General features: G+C 46.7%; 1 protein-coding gene across 5 annotated transcripts in view; it reads left to right on the top strand.

Annotated features, from left to right (window-relative positions):
• The first annotated feature begins 244 nt into the window (after positions 1-244).
• FXN (frataxin) overlaps positions 245-20,360 on the top strand; it is an 83,022-nt gene continuing 62,906 nt past the window's right edge. For 4 of the 5 annotated variants that reach the window (XM_054255022.2, XM_035302914.3, XM_035302927.2 and 1 more), the window contains exons 1-3: positions 245-454; positions 9,275-9,372; positions 16,429-16,549. In XM_054255022.2, coding sequence (XP_054110997.1) covers positions 281-454; positions 9,275-9,372; positions 16,429-16,549 — 393 coding nt within the window. In that variant the 5' untranslated portion in view covers positions 245-280. Of the gene's footprint in view, positions 455-562; positions 833-981; positions 1,195-4,890; positions 4,992-9,274; positions 9,373-16,428; positions 16,550-20,360 lie in introns of those variants that run through there. The other variant, XM_035302916.3, reaches the window with a different exon arrangement.

Genomic DNA, 20,360 nt, shown 5'->3' on the forward strand with positions numbered 1-20,360 from the left:
GCCACCACGCCGGGCCTCTATTTAGAATTTCTTAAGCGGCGGGTCACCAGGCTGCAGTCTCCCTGGGGTCAGGGGTCGTGATTGCACTCCGTGCTTTGCACAAGGCAGGCTCTCCATTTTTGTTAAATACACGAATAGGGCTAAGTTGGGAAGTTCTTCCTGAGGTCTATCTAACGTCTGGCTGTTTCCCCACAGAAGAGCGCCTGCGGCCCGTGGCCACCAGGGGTCGCCGCAGCGCCCCCGCGCTGGAGGGCGGAGCGGGCCGCAGACCCAGAGCAGCATGTGGACTCTCGGCCGCCGCTCAGCCGCGGGCTTCCTACTTTGGCCGTCGTACACCAGCCCGGCCCAGGTCCAGACTGTCACCCGGGCCCCGCGGCCGGGGGAGTTGGCCCAGCTCTGCGACTGCCGCGCCCTGCACACCGGAATCGCAAAGATCTGCGCGTCCCGCCACGCCGTGAGTATCCGCGCCGGCCACCGCCGCCGGCCGCACGCCGCACGCCGCACGCTGGCGCAGGGAGGCGCCGCGCACGCCCGGGACGCTCACCGCCCCACCCCCCCGCCCATACCCGGCCAGCTCCGATGCCTCGGGGGCATAGCGGCGAATGCCCTCCCTACGGGCCCGGCGGCAGCGGCCTTGCAAGCCCCTTCGCTAGTTCTCCTTGTTTTATTTGCACTGGCTTCTGCTTTCTGGTGGAAAGAGGGACGTTTTGTCCTGCTTTACGACTGCGAGGCACCGCACGGGCTAAGGCCTGGCAGGCTGGTGGAGGGGGCCGGTTCCGAGGAGTCTGCAGCTGTCTCCATGCTTGTCACTTCTCTGCGAGAAGTCGTTTCAGTAATATTAATATATGATATCTGCTAGTATATACATACACACGTACATAATGTGTGTGTATATATCTACATATTATATGGGGGGGGCTTGTGTGTGCGCGCACGGACGCACACGCACATATTTTCAAGCCTGGATTTTTTTCTTTTAAGGAAATACTTTGATGGAGCGAGGTGAAACTTTCAGTGCTACAGAGTAGCTAGAGCAGCAGGGTCCCTGGCTTTTGGAAAATGACCCGACCTGACTTCCAAATTCTGCCCCACTCAGCAAAGCTGTGTGACCTTGGGGGATCCCCTAACTTCTGAGGCGTGGCTTTGTTTTCTGTAGGGGGAAGATAAAGGTGACGCCCATGCTGCGGACCTGGTGTGAGTATTATATGGGAATAACATATATGAAGTCTTCAGCACTTCAAATTAGTTCCCCTTTCTTCCCTTGGGGAAACAAAGAAATATCTGACCTAGTTATGCCAGGACTTCAAAGGAGGACGCCCAAAGAATGGCTGTGGGGATGAGGAAGATTCCTCAAAGGGAGGACATAGTATTTAATGAGGATCTCGAAGATACCAAGGAAAGGGTGGAGAGTGTTCCACGAGGAGGGAACGGTCTGAACAACGGCCAGGAAGGCGGAAGGGGATCCCTTCTGAGTAGTTGGTGCGTGCATGTATTGGGGGAGATGAAGGAGGCAGGCTATGTCCAACCCATATTTGTGTTGGGCTCCGGAGTTTGTACTTTAGGCTTAAACTTCCCACTGACGCGTGTTATTTGGCCCACATTGTGTTGGAAGAAACTTTGGGATTCGTTGCCAGTGCTTAAAAGTTGGGACTTAGAAAATGAATTTCCCAGCAGGGCGCGGTGGCTCACGCCCATAATCTCAGCATTTTGGGAGGTCTAGGCAGGTGGATCACCTGAAGTCAGGAGTTCAGGACTAGCCTGGCTAGCATGGTGAAATCCTGTCTCTACTAAAAATACCAAAAAAGAAAAAAAAAAAAAAAAGTTAGCCGGGTGTGGTGTCACACACCTGTAATCCTGAGACAGAATTGCTTGAACCCAGGAGGCAGAGGTTGCCGCGAGCTAAGATCGTCGCTAACTGCAAGATCCAGCCTTGGCTGACAAAGCGAGACTCCGTCTCAAAAACAAAAAACAAACAAAAAAACCATAGTAATAGCCAGGTGGGGTGGCTCACGCCTGTAATCCCAGAACTTTGGGAGGCTGAGGCAGGCAGATCACCTGAGGTCGGGAGTTCGAGACTGGCCTCACCAACATGGAGAAACCCCGTCTCTCTTAAAAATACAAAATAAGCCGGGTGTGGTGGCTGATGCCTGTAATCCCAGCTACTCAGGAGGCTGAGGCAGGAGAATCGCCTGAACCCAGGAGGTGGAGGTTGCAGTGAGACGAGACCATACCACTGCACTCCAGCCTGGATGACAGAGTGGGACTCCATCTTAAAAAAAAGAAGAAAAATCTCCTAATAACTCTATTATCACTTCAAATAATTAAAATTAAATTGAAGATCCCGGTCCTCAGTCCCACTAGCCACATTTCTAGTAACCATGAGGGCTGTTGACCGTCACACAGGACAGCATATTTCGTGCCTGATCGTTGTTTCTCAGCTCTGGCTACTCAGCAGAACCCAGAATCCACAGAAATGGCTTTTAAGAGCACAGTTCCACAGTCCCCAGCCCCAGGCTTACCCACCGGAGGCTGGGAAGGACTCTGGTTCCAAGAGACAGCCTGTGTTTTTTGATGGAGGGATGTGACAGGGGCTTCATTAACGTTTCCCCTTAAATACTAGAGACACCTTCGATGAGGAGAAAACTGGATGTGTCTTAGTCCATTTTCTGTTGCTCATAACAGAATGCCTGAAACTGGGCATTTATAAAGAAAAAGAATTTTTTTCTTATTGTTCTGGAGTCTGAGAAGTCCAAGGTCAAGGTGCCTTTCTTGCTAGTGGCGACCTTGCAGAGTATTGAGGCGGCACGGGGCATCACATGGTAAGGGGCTGAGTGTGCTCCCTAGGTCTCTTTTTCTTTTCTTATAAAGCCTAACTAGTTCCACTCCCATGATAACCCATTAATCTATGAATGCATTAATATTTGGATTAATTATTGGATTAATATTATTGGATAATCGATGAATGGATTAATCGATTCATGAGGGAAGAGCCTTCATGACTCAGTCACCTCTTAAAGGCCCCGACTCTCAATACTGCCACATTGGGAATCGTGTTTCAACATGAGTTTCAGAGATGACAGACATTCAGACCGTAGCATACGGCCTCATATATAACTCAGTAAGTTCCTGAGGCATCCAATTCTGCATGCCTTGGACAGCTTTTAGACATCTGTCCATTTTCCTAGAGGGACAAGACCATCACCCTGACCCTATGACCTTTTGACTTTAGGCCTAATAAGCAGGTTATAACCTCACTCACTTTCAAATCATTTTTACTGCCTTGCAGACAATTACACAAGTTTATACATTTAAAAAGATATATAAATATTTATACTGCTTAAAACTAATAATAAATGCTATGGTCTGAATGTTTGTGTCACCCCATCATTCACATGTTAAAACCTTGTCACCAAAGTGATATTAGGAGATGGGACCCTTGGGAGGTGATGAGGTTTGAGGGTGGAGCCCATGTGATTGGGATTAGTGCCCTTGTAAAATAGCCCAAGGGAGCTTGTTCACCCTTACACAGTGATAAGGCATCATCTGTGAATCTGGAAAATGGCCTTCACCAGACTCCACAGCTGTTGGTGCATTGATCTTGGATTTCCCACCCTCCAGGACTCCGAGAAACACATTTCTACTGTTTATAAGCCACCCAGTGGCTGGTATTTTGTTATAGCATCCAAGCTAAGAAAATAACAAATACTTGTATCCATAATACCAGGTTAAGAGATAGAATTTGTTTGTTCCTCAGGAGGCCCTTGTGCTCACCCCATCACTGCCCCATCCTCCCTGGAGGAATCTGCCGCCTGAATTCTGTTAATCATACCCTCCTTTTCTTAGAGTTTGACCTTCTCTGTATCTCCCTCAAGCTATGTATTATTTATATACAAGGCGTTCTGCTGTATCAATTCTGCTATGGCTAGTAAGGACTGGCCTGGGTGGCCAACAGGGAGGCCAGCTTTCCTTCCCAGGTGTCCCCTTGTTGCCCAGGCCCTGTCAAACCACAGCAGTTGAAGAATGAATCGGGACTATGCCTTACAGGGGGAGTTCAACACAAAATCGGTTCAATACTGATTTTGAACATCGTCAGCATTGATGTATGCAGTTGTCATTTATTTGTTTTCATTGCTGGAGTATCCATTTGGGTGAATATATCACACTATCCAGGCTCCTTTAGGTGACATTTGGTTGATTGCGGTGTTCTTTTGTTACGATGGTGCTGCTGTGAGTGTTTTTGTGCATGGACAGAAGTTCCTTTCGGGTGAATTCCTCAGAATGGAATTGCTAGGCAAAGGGCCAGCCAATAATTACTCATTTGATGCCAAAAGTATCTGTACCAGTTCATCCTCCCCCTGCAAGGCATGAGTCCTGATTCGCTCTTCAAGTGCTGTGGTTTGACAGGGCTGGGGATACAAAGGGACATCTGGGAAGGAAAGCTGGCCACCAAGGCCAGTCCTTATCAGGGAGTGGGCGATGATTGGGTCAGGAAATGATTGGGTCAGGTAGTTCCTGACCCATGGGCCTGAGAGTTTAGGCCCAGAAACTATCTACTATTTCCTCAAATGTATCCCATGAGCCAGAACTGTGTGCATGAGCACACACATCTGAAGACTCAAGGTAGGCAAGCCTACCATGACATGTGGTCCAAGGCTCATGGGTGACCTAGAGTTAGAGGGAGAGGTGGCTGCTGGGTGACTTTAAAAACAACACTCATCCTATGACCTTAACCTCTGAGCTCTGCCTCCCTCAAGCAGAACAGAATGGAGCCTCCCTTAGGCGGAAGCTAAAGTGTACCTCTGACCTAGGTCTCCATGCTTTTGTTCAGAACCTGAACAGCCTCAGGCTCTGTATTCGGGGTATTTCTGTTCTCTTGTTTTATGCTCACAGTTACAAGGTTTGTTGTGAGTACCATGATCCCTTCAGAGGAGGAAACTGAGGTTCCAAAAGGCTTAGCAGTTGCCCAAGGAATGTTAAATTGGCAAAAGCAGGTAAGATATAAAGTAAGGAGTATTTGGCAATGGTTCTTTTTTATGATTAAACACAGTCGAAGAAAGACTTGTTTCTGGCTGTGAATGAGTAACTTACATTGACCTACATTTGACCAAACCTCCCACCAATAACAACCATCAAATCTCTATTAAATTAAAACACACACACAAAACAAGCCAGGCATAGTGGCTCGCACCTGTAATCCAAGCACTTTGGAGGCCAAGGCGGGCGGATCACCTGAGGTCAGGAGTTTAAGACCAGCCTGACCAACATGGTGAAACCCCATCTTTAAAAAAAGTAGGCTGGGCGTGGTGGCTCAAGCCTGTAATCCCAGCACTTTGGGAGGCCAAGGCAGGTGAATCACGAGGTCAAGAGATCGAGACCATCCTGGTCAACATAGTGAAACCCCGTCTCTACTAAAAATACAAAAAATTAGCTGGGCATGGTGGCGCGTGCCTGTAATCTCAGCTACTCCGGAGGCTGAGGCAGGAGAATTGCCTGAACCCAGGAGGCGGAGGTTGCAGTGAGCCGAGATCGCGCCATTGTACTCCAGCCTGTCCAGCCTGGGTAAGGGTAACAAGAGCGAAACTCTGTCTCAAAAAAAAAAAAAAACAAGAAAACGAAAACCAGCTGTGTGAAGGTATCAGCTAAGATAACTAAGACATCTAAGGTTCAAGGGTCCGGGATCCTGGAGAGAAGGGAACTTCCCCAAGGTGAACCCAACATTCTCAGACACTTTTTCTTGGATGTTTCGAGCACTGCTCTGATTCCCGGAAAAACAATTCCTTTCTCTGTGCACAGACTCTGGGGCCAGACAGCTTGGGTTCGGTCCCAGCCCTGCCACTTGATATCTCTGTATCTGTATAGGCACGTGACCCTTTGGTGCCTCAGTTTCCTCATCTGTAAAACACAACTATAGTTGATCCTCATTCGTTAAGATTCTGTATTTGTGAATTTGCGACTTGCTAAAATTTATTACCCCAAAATCAATACCCCTGGCCCTTTTGTGGTTGCTTCAAAGATATGTGCAGAGCAGCAAAAAAATGTGAGCTCCACCAGGTGCGTGTTCCCAGCCAAGGTCCGACAAAGTGCTGCCCTGCCTTCTTATATCAGCTGTCATAGTGCAAGCAAGTGTCCTTTTCACAGTCTGGTTAGTGCCATGTTTTTCACATTTTTGTACTTTTTTTTTGGTCGGTTAAAATTGTCTCCAAGTGCAATGCAAAGTTCAGCATGAAGAGGCTGTGATGTTCCTCACAGAGAAAATGCATGTGTTAGAGAAGCTTTGTTCAGGCATGAGTTAAGGTGCTGTTGTCCTGAGAGCAATTAATGTGTTGCTGTTGTTTGAGACAGGCTCTGTTGCCCAGGCTGCTGAAGTGCAATGGTGTAATCATAGCTCACTTATGGCCTCTATTTCTCTGCCTCAAGCAATCCTCCCGCGTCAGCCTCTTGAGTAGCTGGGACTACAGGTGTAGTCCAGCTAATGTTTTTTATTTTATTTTATTTTTGAGACAGAGTTTTACTTATTACTCAGGCTGGAGTGCAATGGTGCAATCTTGGCTCACTGCAGCCTCCACCTCCCAGGTTCAAGCAATTCTCCCGCCTCAGCCTCCTGAGTAGGTGGGATTACAGGCATGTGCCATAATGCCTGGCTAATTTTTGCATTTTAGGTAGAGATGGGGTTTTATTATTCTGTTCAGGCTAGAACTCCTGACCTCAAGTGATCCACCGCCTCAGCCTCCCGAGGTGCTGGGATTACGGCATGAGCCTCCATGCCCACCCTTATGTTTTTGATTTTTTAAGTTGAAATGAAGTCTTTTTGTGTTGCCCAGGCTGATCTCAAACTCCTGAGCTCAAGTAATCCTCCCACCTTGGCCTCACAAAGTGCTGAGATTACAGGGTTGAGCTACCATGCCCAGCCAAGATCAGTGTTAATGGATCAACTATATATATATACACACACATAAGATGTCCTTAAACAGAAATAAGGTTATGTATTGATCGATTGGTAACAATGTTGTGACCAGTGGCTTACAGGGACCTAGCCTTGTATTTTTCCTATAAGTAATTTGCTCATTAAGTGTTTGTGGCAACTTTCTAGCACAAAACTATCAAGAATAAGGACTGTAATAAGAGTATGTCCGTCACAGGATTGTAATGAGGACAGTCCATTTATGTAAAGGCTGAGAGCAGTGTCAAGCAGATGGAGAACACTCTAGAATGTGTGATAGCTTAACGGTGGTTATCATGGAGCTGCACTCTCACTTTTCCTTCAGAGCCCTGTGTTTCTAAGGTCTGCGCTCTGCCCCCCACCTCCCCTTCCTCTGCCCCCAAGCCTGTTTCCTCCTCCACTCACTTCTCAGCCCTGTGCCTTCTGCCTTCTCTTTTCTGAGTTTGCCAAGGGTACTGCTGGCTCAAGAGCAGTAACTAACAGTCTCTCACCCCTTCTCTCCATGGCAACCAGTGACCTTTGGAGAATGTAAATCTTATCACCAACCTCTTAAAGCCCTTTGGTGCCTTCCCAGGATGACGTCCAGCTGGGGTCCTTGGCAAGGCCCGAGGCCGCCCCCGCCTCACTCCATCAAGTCCGCTGTCACATCCCCTGCATCTCTCCACTCCAGCTGCACCACTCTTGTGCCCCACTGGCTCTTGTCTGATTATTTCCTTCATCTCCCCTGCTGGTCAGCAGAGCTGATGGTAATCAACTCAGACCCTGTCGTCTGTATGTTCAGCAGTTAGGGACTAAAAACAATTAACAGGTCACATTCTCTCCTGCAGATCATGCTAATAAGATCTGTCAGACAGCAGTCAGCAGTCCGAGCCAATCTTCTGGACTTCAGCAGGCTTCTGCCTCTTGCTATTTCCTGTTGCTTCTCTTAGTGACCTTTTAAGAGCATTGTGGATGCCTCCCAGCCTCCTGCTAACCACCCTGTAGCCTCAACAGCCTGCAGTAGCCCCCCAGGAGAACTTTCTGATGTGATGGAAATGCTGTGTTTGCGCCACTAGCCACCTGTGGCCACAGGGTTCTTAAAACTGCTGGTGCAGTTGAGGAGCTGATTTGGTTTTGTTTTATCTCCAACAAAAATTTAAATGTAAATAGCTACATGTGGCTTGTTGGCTAGCCTGTTGGACAACACGGGCTTAGAGAGACACAGGGAGAACTCACCGTAATGCCCTAAAACAAAGTCAAAAAAAATCCTAAGAAATATTCCTGAAAAACTTTAACATAGGGCTGGGTGCAGTGGCTCACACCTGTTAATCCCAGCTGTTTGGGAAGCTGAGAGGGCAGATCACTTGAGGCCAAGAGTTTGAGACCAGACTGGCCAATATGGTAAAACCCCGTCTCTACTAAAAATACAAAAATCAGCCAGGCATGGTGGCGGGCACCTGTATGTAGTTCCAGCTACACGGGAGGCTTACGCACAAGAATCACTTAAACCCAGCAGGCAGGGGTTTGCAGTGAGCTGAGATCGTGCCACTGCACTCCAGCCTGGGTGACAGAGCGAGACTTTGTCTCAGAAACAAACAACAAAAGCAAACCAAAAAAAAAACTTCAGCATGATTATGTAACCGAAACGCAGCTTAGTTGCTCGCGGGATGCAGAGTCCAATTAACAACAGGAGCAAGGCCTGGTACCAAAAAAAAGTGAATTTATTCTGAAACTTGGGTAAAGGGTACAAAGTGTCCTCCCTTTCTTTAAAAGTGTTGCTTCCCCTTTGGAACAGAAAGTGGACACTTTTTTATAAGATAGGAGGGGAAGGGCGCAAGGGCAAGTGACGGGGGTCCCTCTGCTAGCTCCATGCCTACACTATAGGACAGTTGACTTGGCACCTTTCTGGGTAGAAATAAGCTGTAGCAGTGGCCAAGTGGGCATGCTTTCAGTATATGCACTGAGGCATCCCTGAGGGTGGAAGTTCCAGGCCACCCCCTGGAGATGAAAGTTCCAAGGTGGTATTACTTTGGTCTGCAAATCTACTGTCAATTGGAGGAGAGATCTGCGCTCTGGAAGAGCACACAGTTAGAAAAGCTTGCCCTGCAGGGAATGTCTGTTGACGGGGAAGTGAAAGGTTATATTTGCATTGCTGAAGGGCTAAGAAGGAAACTGGGAGCTAGGGGAGAGAAGAAAAGAAGAGAGGATACATTTTTTAAAGAAAAGTAACACATTCTCCTTTTCTTAGAAAAAATTGGGCACTCTTGTATGTAGAAGTAGCAATATATAAATTATGCATTAATGGATTGTAATTCACTGAAAAATAGTAACGTATTTCTTAACTTTGACTTTCAGAGTTTGAATCTCCGTGGTCTCAACCAGATTCAGAATGTCAAAAAGCAGAGTGCCTATTTGATGAATTTGAGGAAAACGGGAACTTTGGGTCACCCAGGGTAAGATGAAACACCTTGCACGTCAGAGATGTCTTCCTCCCTCCTCTTCCTCTCCCATAAGAACCTGTTTTCTTTTGACTGTAACAATCATAGGTGTCTTTCTATGTGACTGAGTATCCTCCACATAATTTTTTACGAAATAGTATTAGTTTGTATGTATGTGATGTAATCCACTTAACCTATCCCCTATTGTTGGACATTCAGGTTGTTTCCAGAGTTTTGATACCATTTTATTCAATATCCTAATAGTTAGGGCAGGCCATGCTGCTTTAACATTAGACCCAAAAATATAATGGCCCAAACCAATGTTTGTGTCCTCCTCTCTGGCCAGTCCAGGGTTGGCATCCCTCGTGAAATGAATTAGGAGCTGGGTGCGGTGGCGTGTGCCTGTAGTCCCAGCTACTCAGGAGGCTGAGGTGAGAGGATTGTTTGAGCCCAGGAGTTCTGGGCTGTAGTGCGCTATGCCGATCAGTGTCTGCACTAAGTTTGGCATCAATACAGTGACCTCCTGGGAGCAGGAGACCACCAGGTTGCCTAAGGAGGGGTGAACCGGCCCAGGTCAGAAACAGAGCAGGTCAAAACTCCCGTGGTGATCAGAGGTGGGATTCGCGCCTGTGAATAGCCACTGTACTCCAGCCTGGGCAATATAGCAAGACCCCATCTCTAAAAAAATTTTTTTTTTTATTAAAAAAAAAAAAAAAAATGAATTAGGAACTACACTCCTTCCAGCTGCCGGTTCAGACCTTATCTGTCAGTGCCTTACTGCCCTCTACATTGTTGAGTCTCAGTCACCTTGTCCAAGTTCCATTTCCCAGAAGGGCTAGAAGCACAGAAGGGCTGGAAGTGCCACTTGTTCCTCACTCACATTCTGGTGAGAAGAACTTTAGTGGCATGGCCTTAGCTAACCATAAGGGAGGCTGGGAAATATAGTCTAATGAGTGCCCTGGAAGAAGCCAGCAATGATTCCCCGTGGAAAGCTGTCAGGCACGGCTGCAGTCTACCCCCTGCCAACCAGTATCTGCATGGACCCTCCTTCCACACTCAGATGCATTTACCCCCAGCCCCAAGAAAGCCAACCGATGGCCATGTGGTCACCGCAGCTACCTCCGAGTCCAAGATTTCCAGGTGACAGTCAGTCTCCTCTTTCTCAACTTTAGGAATGACGTCTTCTGCGCTACACACAGAAACACGGGGACACACACACGCACACGCACGCACACGATAGAGACAGTCTGCAACTGTAACTCTATTTAGAAAAGAGGCACAGCCTGGCTCCCACCTCCACCCCGCAGCAGTGGAGCCCTGCTGGACAGCAGAGCTTGCTCCTCCACAAATCCCTGCTTCAGCCTCCCTGGCGGCTCCTGCTTGTCTGTTACTTTCCTTGGCCACAGGGGAGGCAGCCAGTGCGAAGTGTGCCCTCCTTGGGGGAGAGCAGCCTTCCCTGTCTACTTCATGCTGATAACAGTTTGGGGTTCTACAGCCTGTTTTAAGACTCCAGTAGGCTATTTTGGGCCAGACTCATTTTTCTTCTTTCTTTCTTTTTTTTTTTTTGATGAAATCTCACTCTGTCACCCAGGCTGGAGTGCAGTGGTGCCATCTCAGCTCACTGCAGCCTCCGCCTCCTAGACTCAGGCAATTCTTCTCCCTCAGCCTCCTGAGCAGCTGGAACTATAGGCGTACACTACCACACCCAGCTAATTTTTGTATTTTTAGTAGGGATGGGATTTCACCATGTTGGCTAGGCTGGTCTCAAACTCCTGACCTTAGGTGATCCACCTATCTAGGACTCCCAAAGTGCTAGGATTAAAGGCATGAGCTACCACGCCCAGCACAGACTCATTTTTCTTTTAGAGTAGAGTTTTCCCTCAGGCAGTCCTATGTGCCAGGAACCACATCCAAATTTCCTCCCTGGATGGGAGCCTCAGGCTGCCTTATCTCCTTGCATGCTCCCATGCCCAGCTCTGTCAGCCTAAGGGCAGGCACCTTGAGGTTCTGTTAAACGATAAGATTGGGGACCAGCAATGCCCTCAACCTGGTTTTTGCAGCAGGATTGGGTCCCTTGTTTGGCCTTTGCTGTTCAAAGCCTTAGTTTCTCTGGCTGGGCATAGTGGCTCATGCCTGTAGTCCCTGAACATTGGGAGGCTGGGGCAAGCAGATCACCTGAGGCCAGGAGTTCAAGACCAGCCTGACCAACATGGCAAAACCCTGTCTCTACTAAAAATACAAAAAGTTAGCCAGTAGTGGTGGTGGGCACCTGTAATCCAGCTACTCAAGAGGCTGAGGCAGGAGAATTGCTTGAACCTGGGAGGCGGAGGCTGCAGTAAACTGAGATCGTACCATTGCACTCCAGCCTGGACAACAAGAGTAAAACTCCGTCTCAAAAAAAAAAAAAAAAAAAAAAAGCCTTGGATTTTCCCTTTGACTTTCTATGTTTGTGCAGCGTTCTCTTGGCTTCCTCTTTTCTTGTTGCATCTGCTAAAAGCAATAAGAAGCCACCCATATTCAGGAACCTTCTAACTGTCCCCAGAGCTGTATGCTCAGTAGGCATTCTGCTGACCCTCCAGGTTATCTGAGACTCAGATTTCCAGAGGGCTATGCATGACTCACAAGGTCTGAAGAGCCTCTGAGCCTCCCAGCCTGCTGTGTCTGTTCATCAACCCTGCCACAGTCTCAAAGGGGCACTGCATGCTGCATGTTTGAGGTTTTTGCTTTGGTGGCACCCATTTCCAGCTCCAGCTTCCAGCATTCCTCCCCCAGCAGACTCTCTGCTTCTTTCCCCTTACCCCTTCCGGCAGTCCTGGGAGGCTGGCTAGGGCCCTTGCAGGATGCCCCAAGTCCAGCTCCCTCTGGCCTCTGGGAAGCACACCCTTGACCTGCCATGTGGAGGAAGATAACCTGCTTCTGCCAGGGCCCAACTGTCTGCTGGCAGGTAACCTCCAACCTCTTTACTTTGGACTTTATAACTGTCAGGTATAAAGCTAGTTGTGTTTTTATGTTTCTCAGATTCTTCAAGACACATATCAACCAACCTCTCCTACCCATTCTGTCCAGCTCACTCTCAGAACACACCATATCAGGCCACCCACTCTTTTTAAAGGACAGCCCCTCACCAATCCAATCAGCTAGCCTTCCCCACATTGTTTCCTTGAAATGGGTAATGGACTGAGTGGGGAAGGGAGTCATATGGCACATCTTACAGTAATTGTCCAGCAAGTCTTACAGTAATTGTCCAGCAGCTCCTGGTATTTTACGTTAGGTCCCTTGGAAACTTTCAGTTAGTAGAGTTGTCTGATACATATCTTATAACCTATAGATATTAATACATCCTCACATGGGCACAAAAGCTTTTATAAGAATGTTTATTATAATAATATTTTTGTTATAATTTACATGCCATACAACTCACCATTTTAAAATGTATAATAATACAAGGGTTTTTAGTGCATTCATGAGGTTGTGCAGGTGTCACCACTAATTTCAGGACATTTTTATTACTCCAGAAGGGAACCCTATTTGTATTCGCAATCACTCCCCATTCCACCTTTCCCTAGAACCCAGCAATCACTAATCTACTTTCTGTCTCTGTGGATTTAAAGTAATTTTAAATTTGAAAAATAGTATCTATAAGGAAATGTATCCAGTCACAAGCATACAGCTTGATGAATTTGCAAAAACCAAACGTTCCCATGAACATACTCATGTAAGCTCAAGAAATAGAATGTTACCAGCCCCTGCAAGCCAGCTGCCTGCTCACTTCTAGTCATCAACCCTTCCCTCTCTTCCTTCTAGTCATTAACCCTCAGAATAACTACTATTCTGATTACCAATAGCATAGATTAGTTCTGCCTGCTTTTTACTTTATATAAACTCTCATTAAGTATAGACATGTTTGTGTATAGTTTCTTTCTATCACAATGATGTTTGTGAGATTCATCCATACTGTTCCTATAGACAGTTCTATTTTGCAGTGTACTTTTCCATTATATGAGTATACCACGGTTTATTTTTCTACAGTATTGCAAAGGAATACTTGGATGTTTCCAGTTCGGTGCTATAGGATAGTTTATTTTAGTATAGTCATGTGTTTTGGTGAACCTGAGTACACATTTTTGTTGGGTGTACCCCCTAAGAGTGGAATTGATGGGTCATAGCTTGTAAATGCATTCAACTTTAGTAGATACTGTCCAACAGTTTTTCAAGTGATTGTCCAATGTACTTGCCTATCAGCAGTATCTGAAAAGTCTAGTTGTTTCTTTGCTTGGCCAGCTCTTTTTGATTTTATTTTATTTTACTTTAAAGACAGGGTTTCACTTTGTCACCCAGGATGGAATGCAGTGGTGTGATCACAGCTCACTGCAGCCTTGACATTGCTGGCTCAAATGATTCCTCCCACCTCAGGCTTCTGAGCTAATTTTCCAGTTTTTTGTAGAGACAGGGTCTCACTCTGTTGTCCAGGCTGGTCTCAAACTCCTGGGTTCAAGTGATCCTTCTGCCTTGACCTTCCAAAGTGCTGGGATTACAGGCGTGAGCCACTGTACCCAGCCCATGGCCACCTCTTGATATAATCTGTCTTTTTCTTTTTCTTTTTTTAATGTGAGAAGTGTTAAATAATATTTATTTGATATTACACATAAACCACACTAAAATGTCTTTCAATAAGTAAAATGAACCAATTAGATACAGAAAATTCTAATTGGATTGGTACAGTTAAGGCCAAAACTACAAAGTAGACATTGCTACCTTACCTTTAGCCCTTGCCTTTAAGACACAAATAAACACAAAATGCATGGAATCTTGCCTGGTTCTGAGATAGTGGAATTTCCCCCAATATTTAAATATATTTACATAACCAGTTATATAAATCTAAATATAAAAACAATCTCCAATAGGTTTTAAGATGGCATTCACCATCTTTGTGAAAAGTTGAACATTACTAATGAAATCTGATCATATCTTTAGCAGAAGTAAACAGCGACAGCATTAACTGAATCAAATTACCTTTTTTTTTTTGAGATGGAGTCTAGCTCTGTTGCCCAGGCTGGAGTGCAGTGGCGCCATCTCGGCTCACTGCAACCTCCACCTCTGGGTTCAAGCGATTCTCCTGCCTCAGCCTCTTGGGTAGCTGGGATTACGTACCACCATGCCTGGCTAATTTTTGTATTTTTAGTAGAGACAGGGTTTCATCATGTTGGTCAGGCTGCTCTCGAACTCTTGACCTTATGATCCACCTGCCTCAGCCTCCCAAAGTGCTGGGATTATAGGCATGAGCCACTGCGCCCAGCTACTTTTTTCTTTGAGTCGAAGTCTCACTCTGTCTCCCAGGCTGCAGTGCAGTGGCACAATCTTGGCTCACTGCAACCTCCCCCTCCAGAATTTCAGCCATTCTACTGTCTCAGCCTCCTGAGTAGCGGGAACTACAGGCGTGTGCCACCATGCCCAGCTAATTTTTGTATTTTTAGTAGAGACAAGGTTTCACCATATTGGTCCGGCTGGTCTCAAACTCCTGACCTCAGGTCATTTGCCCACCTCGGCCTCCCAAAGTGCTGAGATTACAGGTGTAAGCCATCACACTCAGCCGGTGTTCTTTATATATTCTGGATGAATCATTTTTCAGATGTATGTAATGCAGATATTTTCTCCCACTTTGTGATTTGCCCAACAAAATTTGGGCAAAAGCAAAACTTTAATAACAAAAGCAATGGAAGCATCCCTTGTATCCGGCTGAAGAGAACTGGATAAATAACATAAAATTAAATATTATAAAAATCCATAGGTGCTTATATAGAACAATTTCTAAGACAGAATTAGTGAAAAATGCAAAATGTTTCATTTGTGTATTAAAAAGAATATGAAGATAGAAGGATACAGAAACGACTCTTTTTTTGAGACAGGCTGGCTCTGTCATCCAGGCTGGAGTGCAGTGGCGTGATCTCAGCTCACTGCAACCTCTGCCTCCCAGGTTCAAGCAATTCCTGTGCCTCAGCATCACGAGTAGCTGGGACTGCAAGGTTACACCACCATGCCCAACTAATTTTTGTATTTTTAAAATTATACTTTAAGTTCTGTGATACATGTGCAGAGCGTGCAGGTTTGTTACATAGGTATGCATGTGCCATGGTGGTTTGCTGCACCTACCATCCCGTCATCTAGGTTTTAAGCCCTGCACACATTAGATATTTGTCCTAATGCTCTCCCTTCTCTTACCCTCTACCCCTGACAGGCCCCTGGTATGTGATGTTCCCCTCCCTGTGTCCATGTGTTCTCATTGTTCAACTCCCACTTATGAGTGAGAACATGCGGTGTTTCGTTTTCTGTTCCTGTGTTAGTTTGCTGAGAATGATGATTTCCAGCTTCAGCCATGTCCCTGCAAAGGACATGATAATTTTTGAATTTGAATAGAGATGGGGTTTCGCCACATTGGCCATGTTAGTTTCAAACTCCTGACTTCAGGTGATCTGCCTACCTCAGCCCCCCAAAGTGCTGGGATTACAGGTGTGAGCCACCTTCCTGCCTGGCCCAGAAAAGACTATTAATTGTAGTTGCATCTGGGGATGGGGGCTGCCTGCTTCTTTCTGTAATCCCTTCTGTGCTATTTAAGTTTTTACTTTGGCTGGGCAAGGTGCCTCACGTTTGTAATCCTAACACTTCAAGAGGCACATGGATCCAGGTGCCACTACCGAGGCGCATGGATCACTTGACGTCAGAAGTTCCAGACCAGCCTGGCCAACATGGTGAAACCCCATCCTACTAAAAAAAATATATATACAAATATTAGCCAGGCATGGTGGCTACATGCCTGTAATCCCAGCTACTTGGGAGGCTGAGGCAGGAGAATCATTTGAACCCGGGAGGCAGAGGTTGCAGTAAGCTGAGATCATGCCACTGCACTCTAGCCTGAGAGAGTGAGACTCCATCTTGAAAAATTTTTTTTTACTTTTTGCAAGTTGTTTTCATCAATTCAATACATTTAAATAAAAAACAAAAGTATACATTTGATATTAACAAAATGGAAGCATTTGGTAATCATATGTTTTGGGTTTTGTGCTTCTCCCACAGCTCTCTAGATGAGACCACCTATGAAAGACTAGCAGAGGAAACGCTGGACTCCTTAGCAGAGTTTTTTGAAGACCTTGCAGACAAGCCATACACATTTGAAGACTATGATGTTTCCTTTGGGGTACCTGTCAACTTCTTTTAATTTTTCTGTTTCTCCCCTAGAATTTTAGTTACTCAAATGAAGAATTCCCCTCCAGCAGAGCTAAGCATCAAGTAGCATGGAGCTGTGGGTAGGATTAAAAGACTAGGGTTTGGCTGGGTGCAGTGGCTCACGCCTGTAATCCCAGCACTTTGGGAGGCCAAGGTGGGTGGATCACCTGAGGTCGGGAGTTCGAGACCAGCCTGACAAATGTGGAGAAACCCCATCTCTACTAAAAATACAAAATTAGTCGGGCATGGTGGTACATGCCTGTAATCCCAGCTACTCAGAAGGCTGAGGCAGGAGAATCACTTGAACCCGGGAGGTGGAGGTTGCAGTGAGCCGAGATCACATCATTGCACTCCAGCCTGGGCAACAAAAGCAAAACTCCATCTCAAAAAAAAAATAAATACTAGGGTTTGAGCTGCAGCATACCTCTACCAGGCTTGTTGTGATGCTGGGCAAGTCACTCAGCCTCTCTTAGCCTCATTTTCCAGCTTCACTGGATACCATGAAGACAAATCAGAAAGGGGCCTGAGTGTGTGTTTGTCAAGCAGGCGTGCATAGGAACACCAAACTAGACCCATAGTTCTTCAGCAGGGGTAAGATAATTGCCCAAGTTATTCAGATTACAAGGACTTGAGCCCTGCTTCTGTGAGACAGTGATGGGGTAGGTCAGGGTACATTTCTGGGAAGCATATTTTTGAAAAGCTCACCTGGAATTCTAATATGTATCCCTAGGTTTCATTCCTAGAGATTTTGATTACTTGGTCTGGGGTGTGGCATGGTCTGAGCAGGGCATGGATTTTTAAGCTCCACAGATGATTCTAATGTGCAGCTAGTATGAGAACTTTTTTTTTTTTGAGCGAGTCTCACTCTGTTACCCAGGCTGGAGTGCAGTGGTATGATCTCAGCTCACTGCAACCACCACTTCCTGGGTTCAAATGATTCTCCTGCCTCAGCCTCCCAAGTATCTGAGATTACAGGCTCCTGCCACCACACCCAGCTAATTTTTGCGTTTTAGTAGAGACAGGGTTTCACCATGTTGGTTAGTCTGGTCTTGAACTCCTGACTGCAAATGATCTGCCCTCCCCTAGCCTCCCAAAGTGCTGGGCTTACAGGCGTGAGCTATCAAGTCCAGCCTGGTGTGAGAACTTCTAAGTTGGATGAAACATTAGCCCCAGATCCTAGAAGCCAGGGAAGTGTTGTTCTTTATCGACTGGCCACCAGGTGGCAGATTTGAGCAAGGGTCTGCCTTTTGGTTTAGAATTATCGCTTAGGCCTTAGAGTAGTTCTTTTTTTGCCAGTGGGAGAAAATCCCTCGAAGATGGTTTTGTTTGTTTGTTTGTTTTAAGATGGAGTCTCTCTCTGTCATTCAGGCTGGAGTGCAATGGCGCGATCTCAGCTCACTGCATCCTCTGTCTCTCGGGTTCCAAGCAATTCTCCTGCCTCATCCTCCCAAGTACCTGGGATTACAGGCACATACCCCCACACCCAGCTAATTTTTGTATTTTTAGTAGAAACAGTGCTTTACCATGTTTGGCCAGGCTGGTCTCAAACTCCTGAACTCAAGCAATCCTCCCACCTCAGCCTCTCAAAGAGCTTGGATTACAGGCATGAGCCACTACTCCAGGCCCCTTGAAGATGTTAATCCTCTTGATGGCAATTAACTAATACCAGGAAATGTCTAGGTAGGGCTTTAAAAGTGCTTGCACAGACAGCCCTAGAGGGCTGGGAACCCTTACAAACTAACCTGCCAACTTGAGCATCCACAGGCTTAGAGGTGGGAGAGTTAAGGGCCTTCTCTTCCCCTAGCCTCTACTACAGCCTGTAGTAACTGCAGGGAAACCAAGTCTCAGGCTAAACTCTGCCCACACATGCTATGAAATGAATGACATTAACCTCCACTCTTCAGGTTTATATGAGGATCAGTTAAAATGACATAGGTAAAAGTACATCCTAGCAAGTTGGTATCTACTTTAGAAATGTAGGAAGTCATATGTGTGTGAGTCTCCTGACTCAACATGCCATCTTATATGTGTCTGTTTCTACAAGTGAGCTGTAGAATCACTATTTTTGCTCCTGCTAGGTAGGGCTGATCTTAATTAGGAGGAGTCAATAAGATTTATAAGCTGTGGCCACTGCCTGTGCTGATTGGCTAGTGCCTGTGTCTCAGCAGCTGCTACATATTTTAACAATCCCCCTGCACTTAAGGCCATGCACACTCCCAAAATAGACTCAGATTGTCTAAGTAATAATAATAATGAAGAGAAAGTCCTCTTTATCTGGTCTATTTTTAGTCAGTTCCAAAAGCATTAAGAATTTCTGCTGAACTAATGCAGCTAGTTTCTTTCCTGTTGCCACTTTCCTCCCAAAATAGTTCCAAGATCTGTGGGGGGAAAATTCTAATTATAGTGAGTGGACTGGTGGGAGGAAGTTGAGCATTGGGGTTTTCTGCCCTGTGTACTTGCCCTTAACTTGGGCAGATGGCATCACAGTGCGTGGTCATCATCCACCATCATCCACTCTTTCACCATTTGACCAGTTGGTCATTTATCCACAAATGTCCTTTTTGCAGGAGGAATGGAGGTGCTAGACCTGGAGATGCTAGCATAAAAAGACAAATCTCCTGCCACCAAGGTGCTTAAAGTAGTGGAGGCCAGGGAACAAGCAGGCAGACAGGCAGCTCTGAATGCAGAGGCAGGAAGCACCACGAGGCAGTGGGACCCACAGAGGGGCAGCAGGGTAGAGGTGAGCGGGTCTTGTGTGGAGAGGGAGGAAGTGGACTGCAGAGAAGGTGCCAGTGGATGGAAATAGCTTGAGAGCTGTGGAGCTAGATGGGTTCTCACATTTTTGTTTGTTTGTTTGTTTGTTTTTGTTTTCCCGGGGACGGAGTTTCGCTCTTGTTACCCAGGCTGGAGTGCAATGGCACGATCTCGGCTCCCCGCAACCTCCGCCTCCTGGGTTCAGGCAATTCTCCTGCCTCAGCCTCCCAAGTAGCTGGGATTACAGGCACATGCCATCATGCCCAGCTAATTTTTTGTATTTTTAGTAGAGACGGGGTTTCACCGTGTTGACCAGGATGGTCTCAATCTCTTGACCTCGTGATCCACCCGCCTCAGCCTCCCAAAGTGCTGGGATTACAGGCATGAGCCACCGCACCCGGCCCACATTCGTTTTATAACTATGCCCTTTGTGGTGGCGGAAAGGCCAGGTGCAGTGGCTCACGCCTGTAATCCTAGCACTTTGGAAGGCCAAGGTGCGTGGATCGCGAGGTCACGAGTTCAAGACCAGCCTGGCTAAGATGGTGAAACCCCATCTCTACTAAAAATACAAAAGTCAGCTGGGCACAGTGGCAGGAGCCTGTAATCCCAGATACTCAGGAGGCTAAGGCAGGAGAATCACCTGAACCCAGGCAGCAGAGATTGCAGTGAGCTGAGATTGAGCCACTGCACTCCAGCCTAGGTGAGAATGAGACTCTGTCTCCAAAAAAAAAAAAAAATACCCTTTGGGAAAGACTGGCCTGATGCCTGGAGTCACTCAAAAGATTTCGAATTCTAATAGGAAAGAGTCAGTTTTGGCTTCAGTGATTGCATGTGCACCCCCTGATTCACTGTCTGCTGAGGCATTGTGGCGATGGACACAAGAATGGAGCCCTTGAGCTCGCATCAGCCCCAAGTTCTTGCCCTGAGTCCTTAAAGGAGGCAGGAGAGAGATCATGGGAGACAGGCATGGTGAATGTGACTTGCCCAGGGCCCACCGCTGATCAGCAATGAGACTGGACCTGGAACTC

This window comes from Callithrix jacchus, chromosome 1 (genome assembly GCF_049354715.1).
Source record: "Callithrix jacchus isolate 240 chromosome 1, calJac240_pri, whole genome shotgun sequence".
In the NCBI taxonomy this organism is placed as follows: Eukaryota; Metazoa; Chordata; class Mammalia; order Primates; family Cebidae; genus Callithrix; species Callithrix jacchus.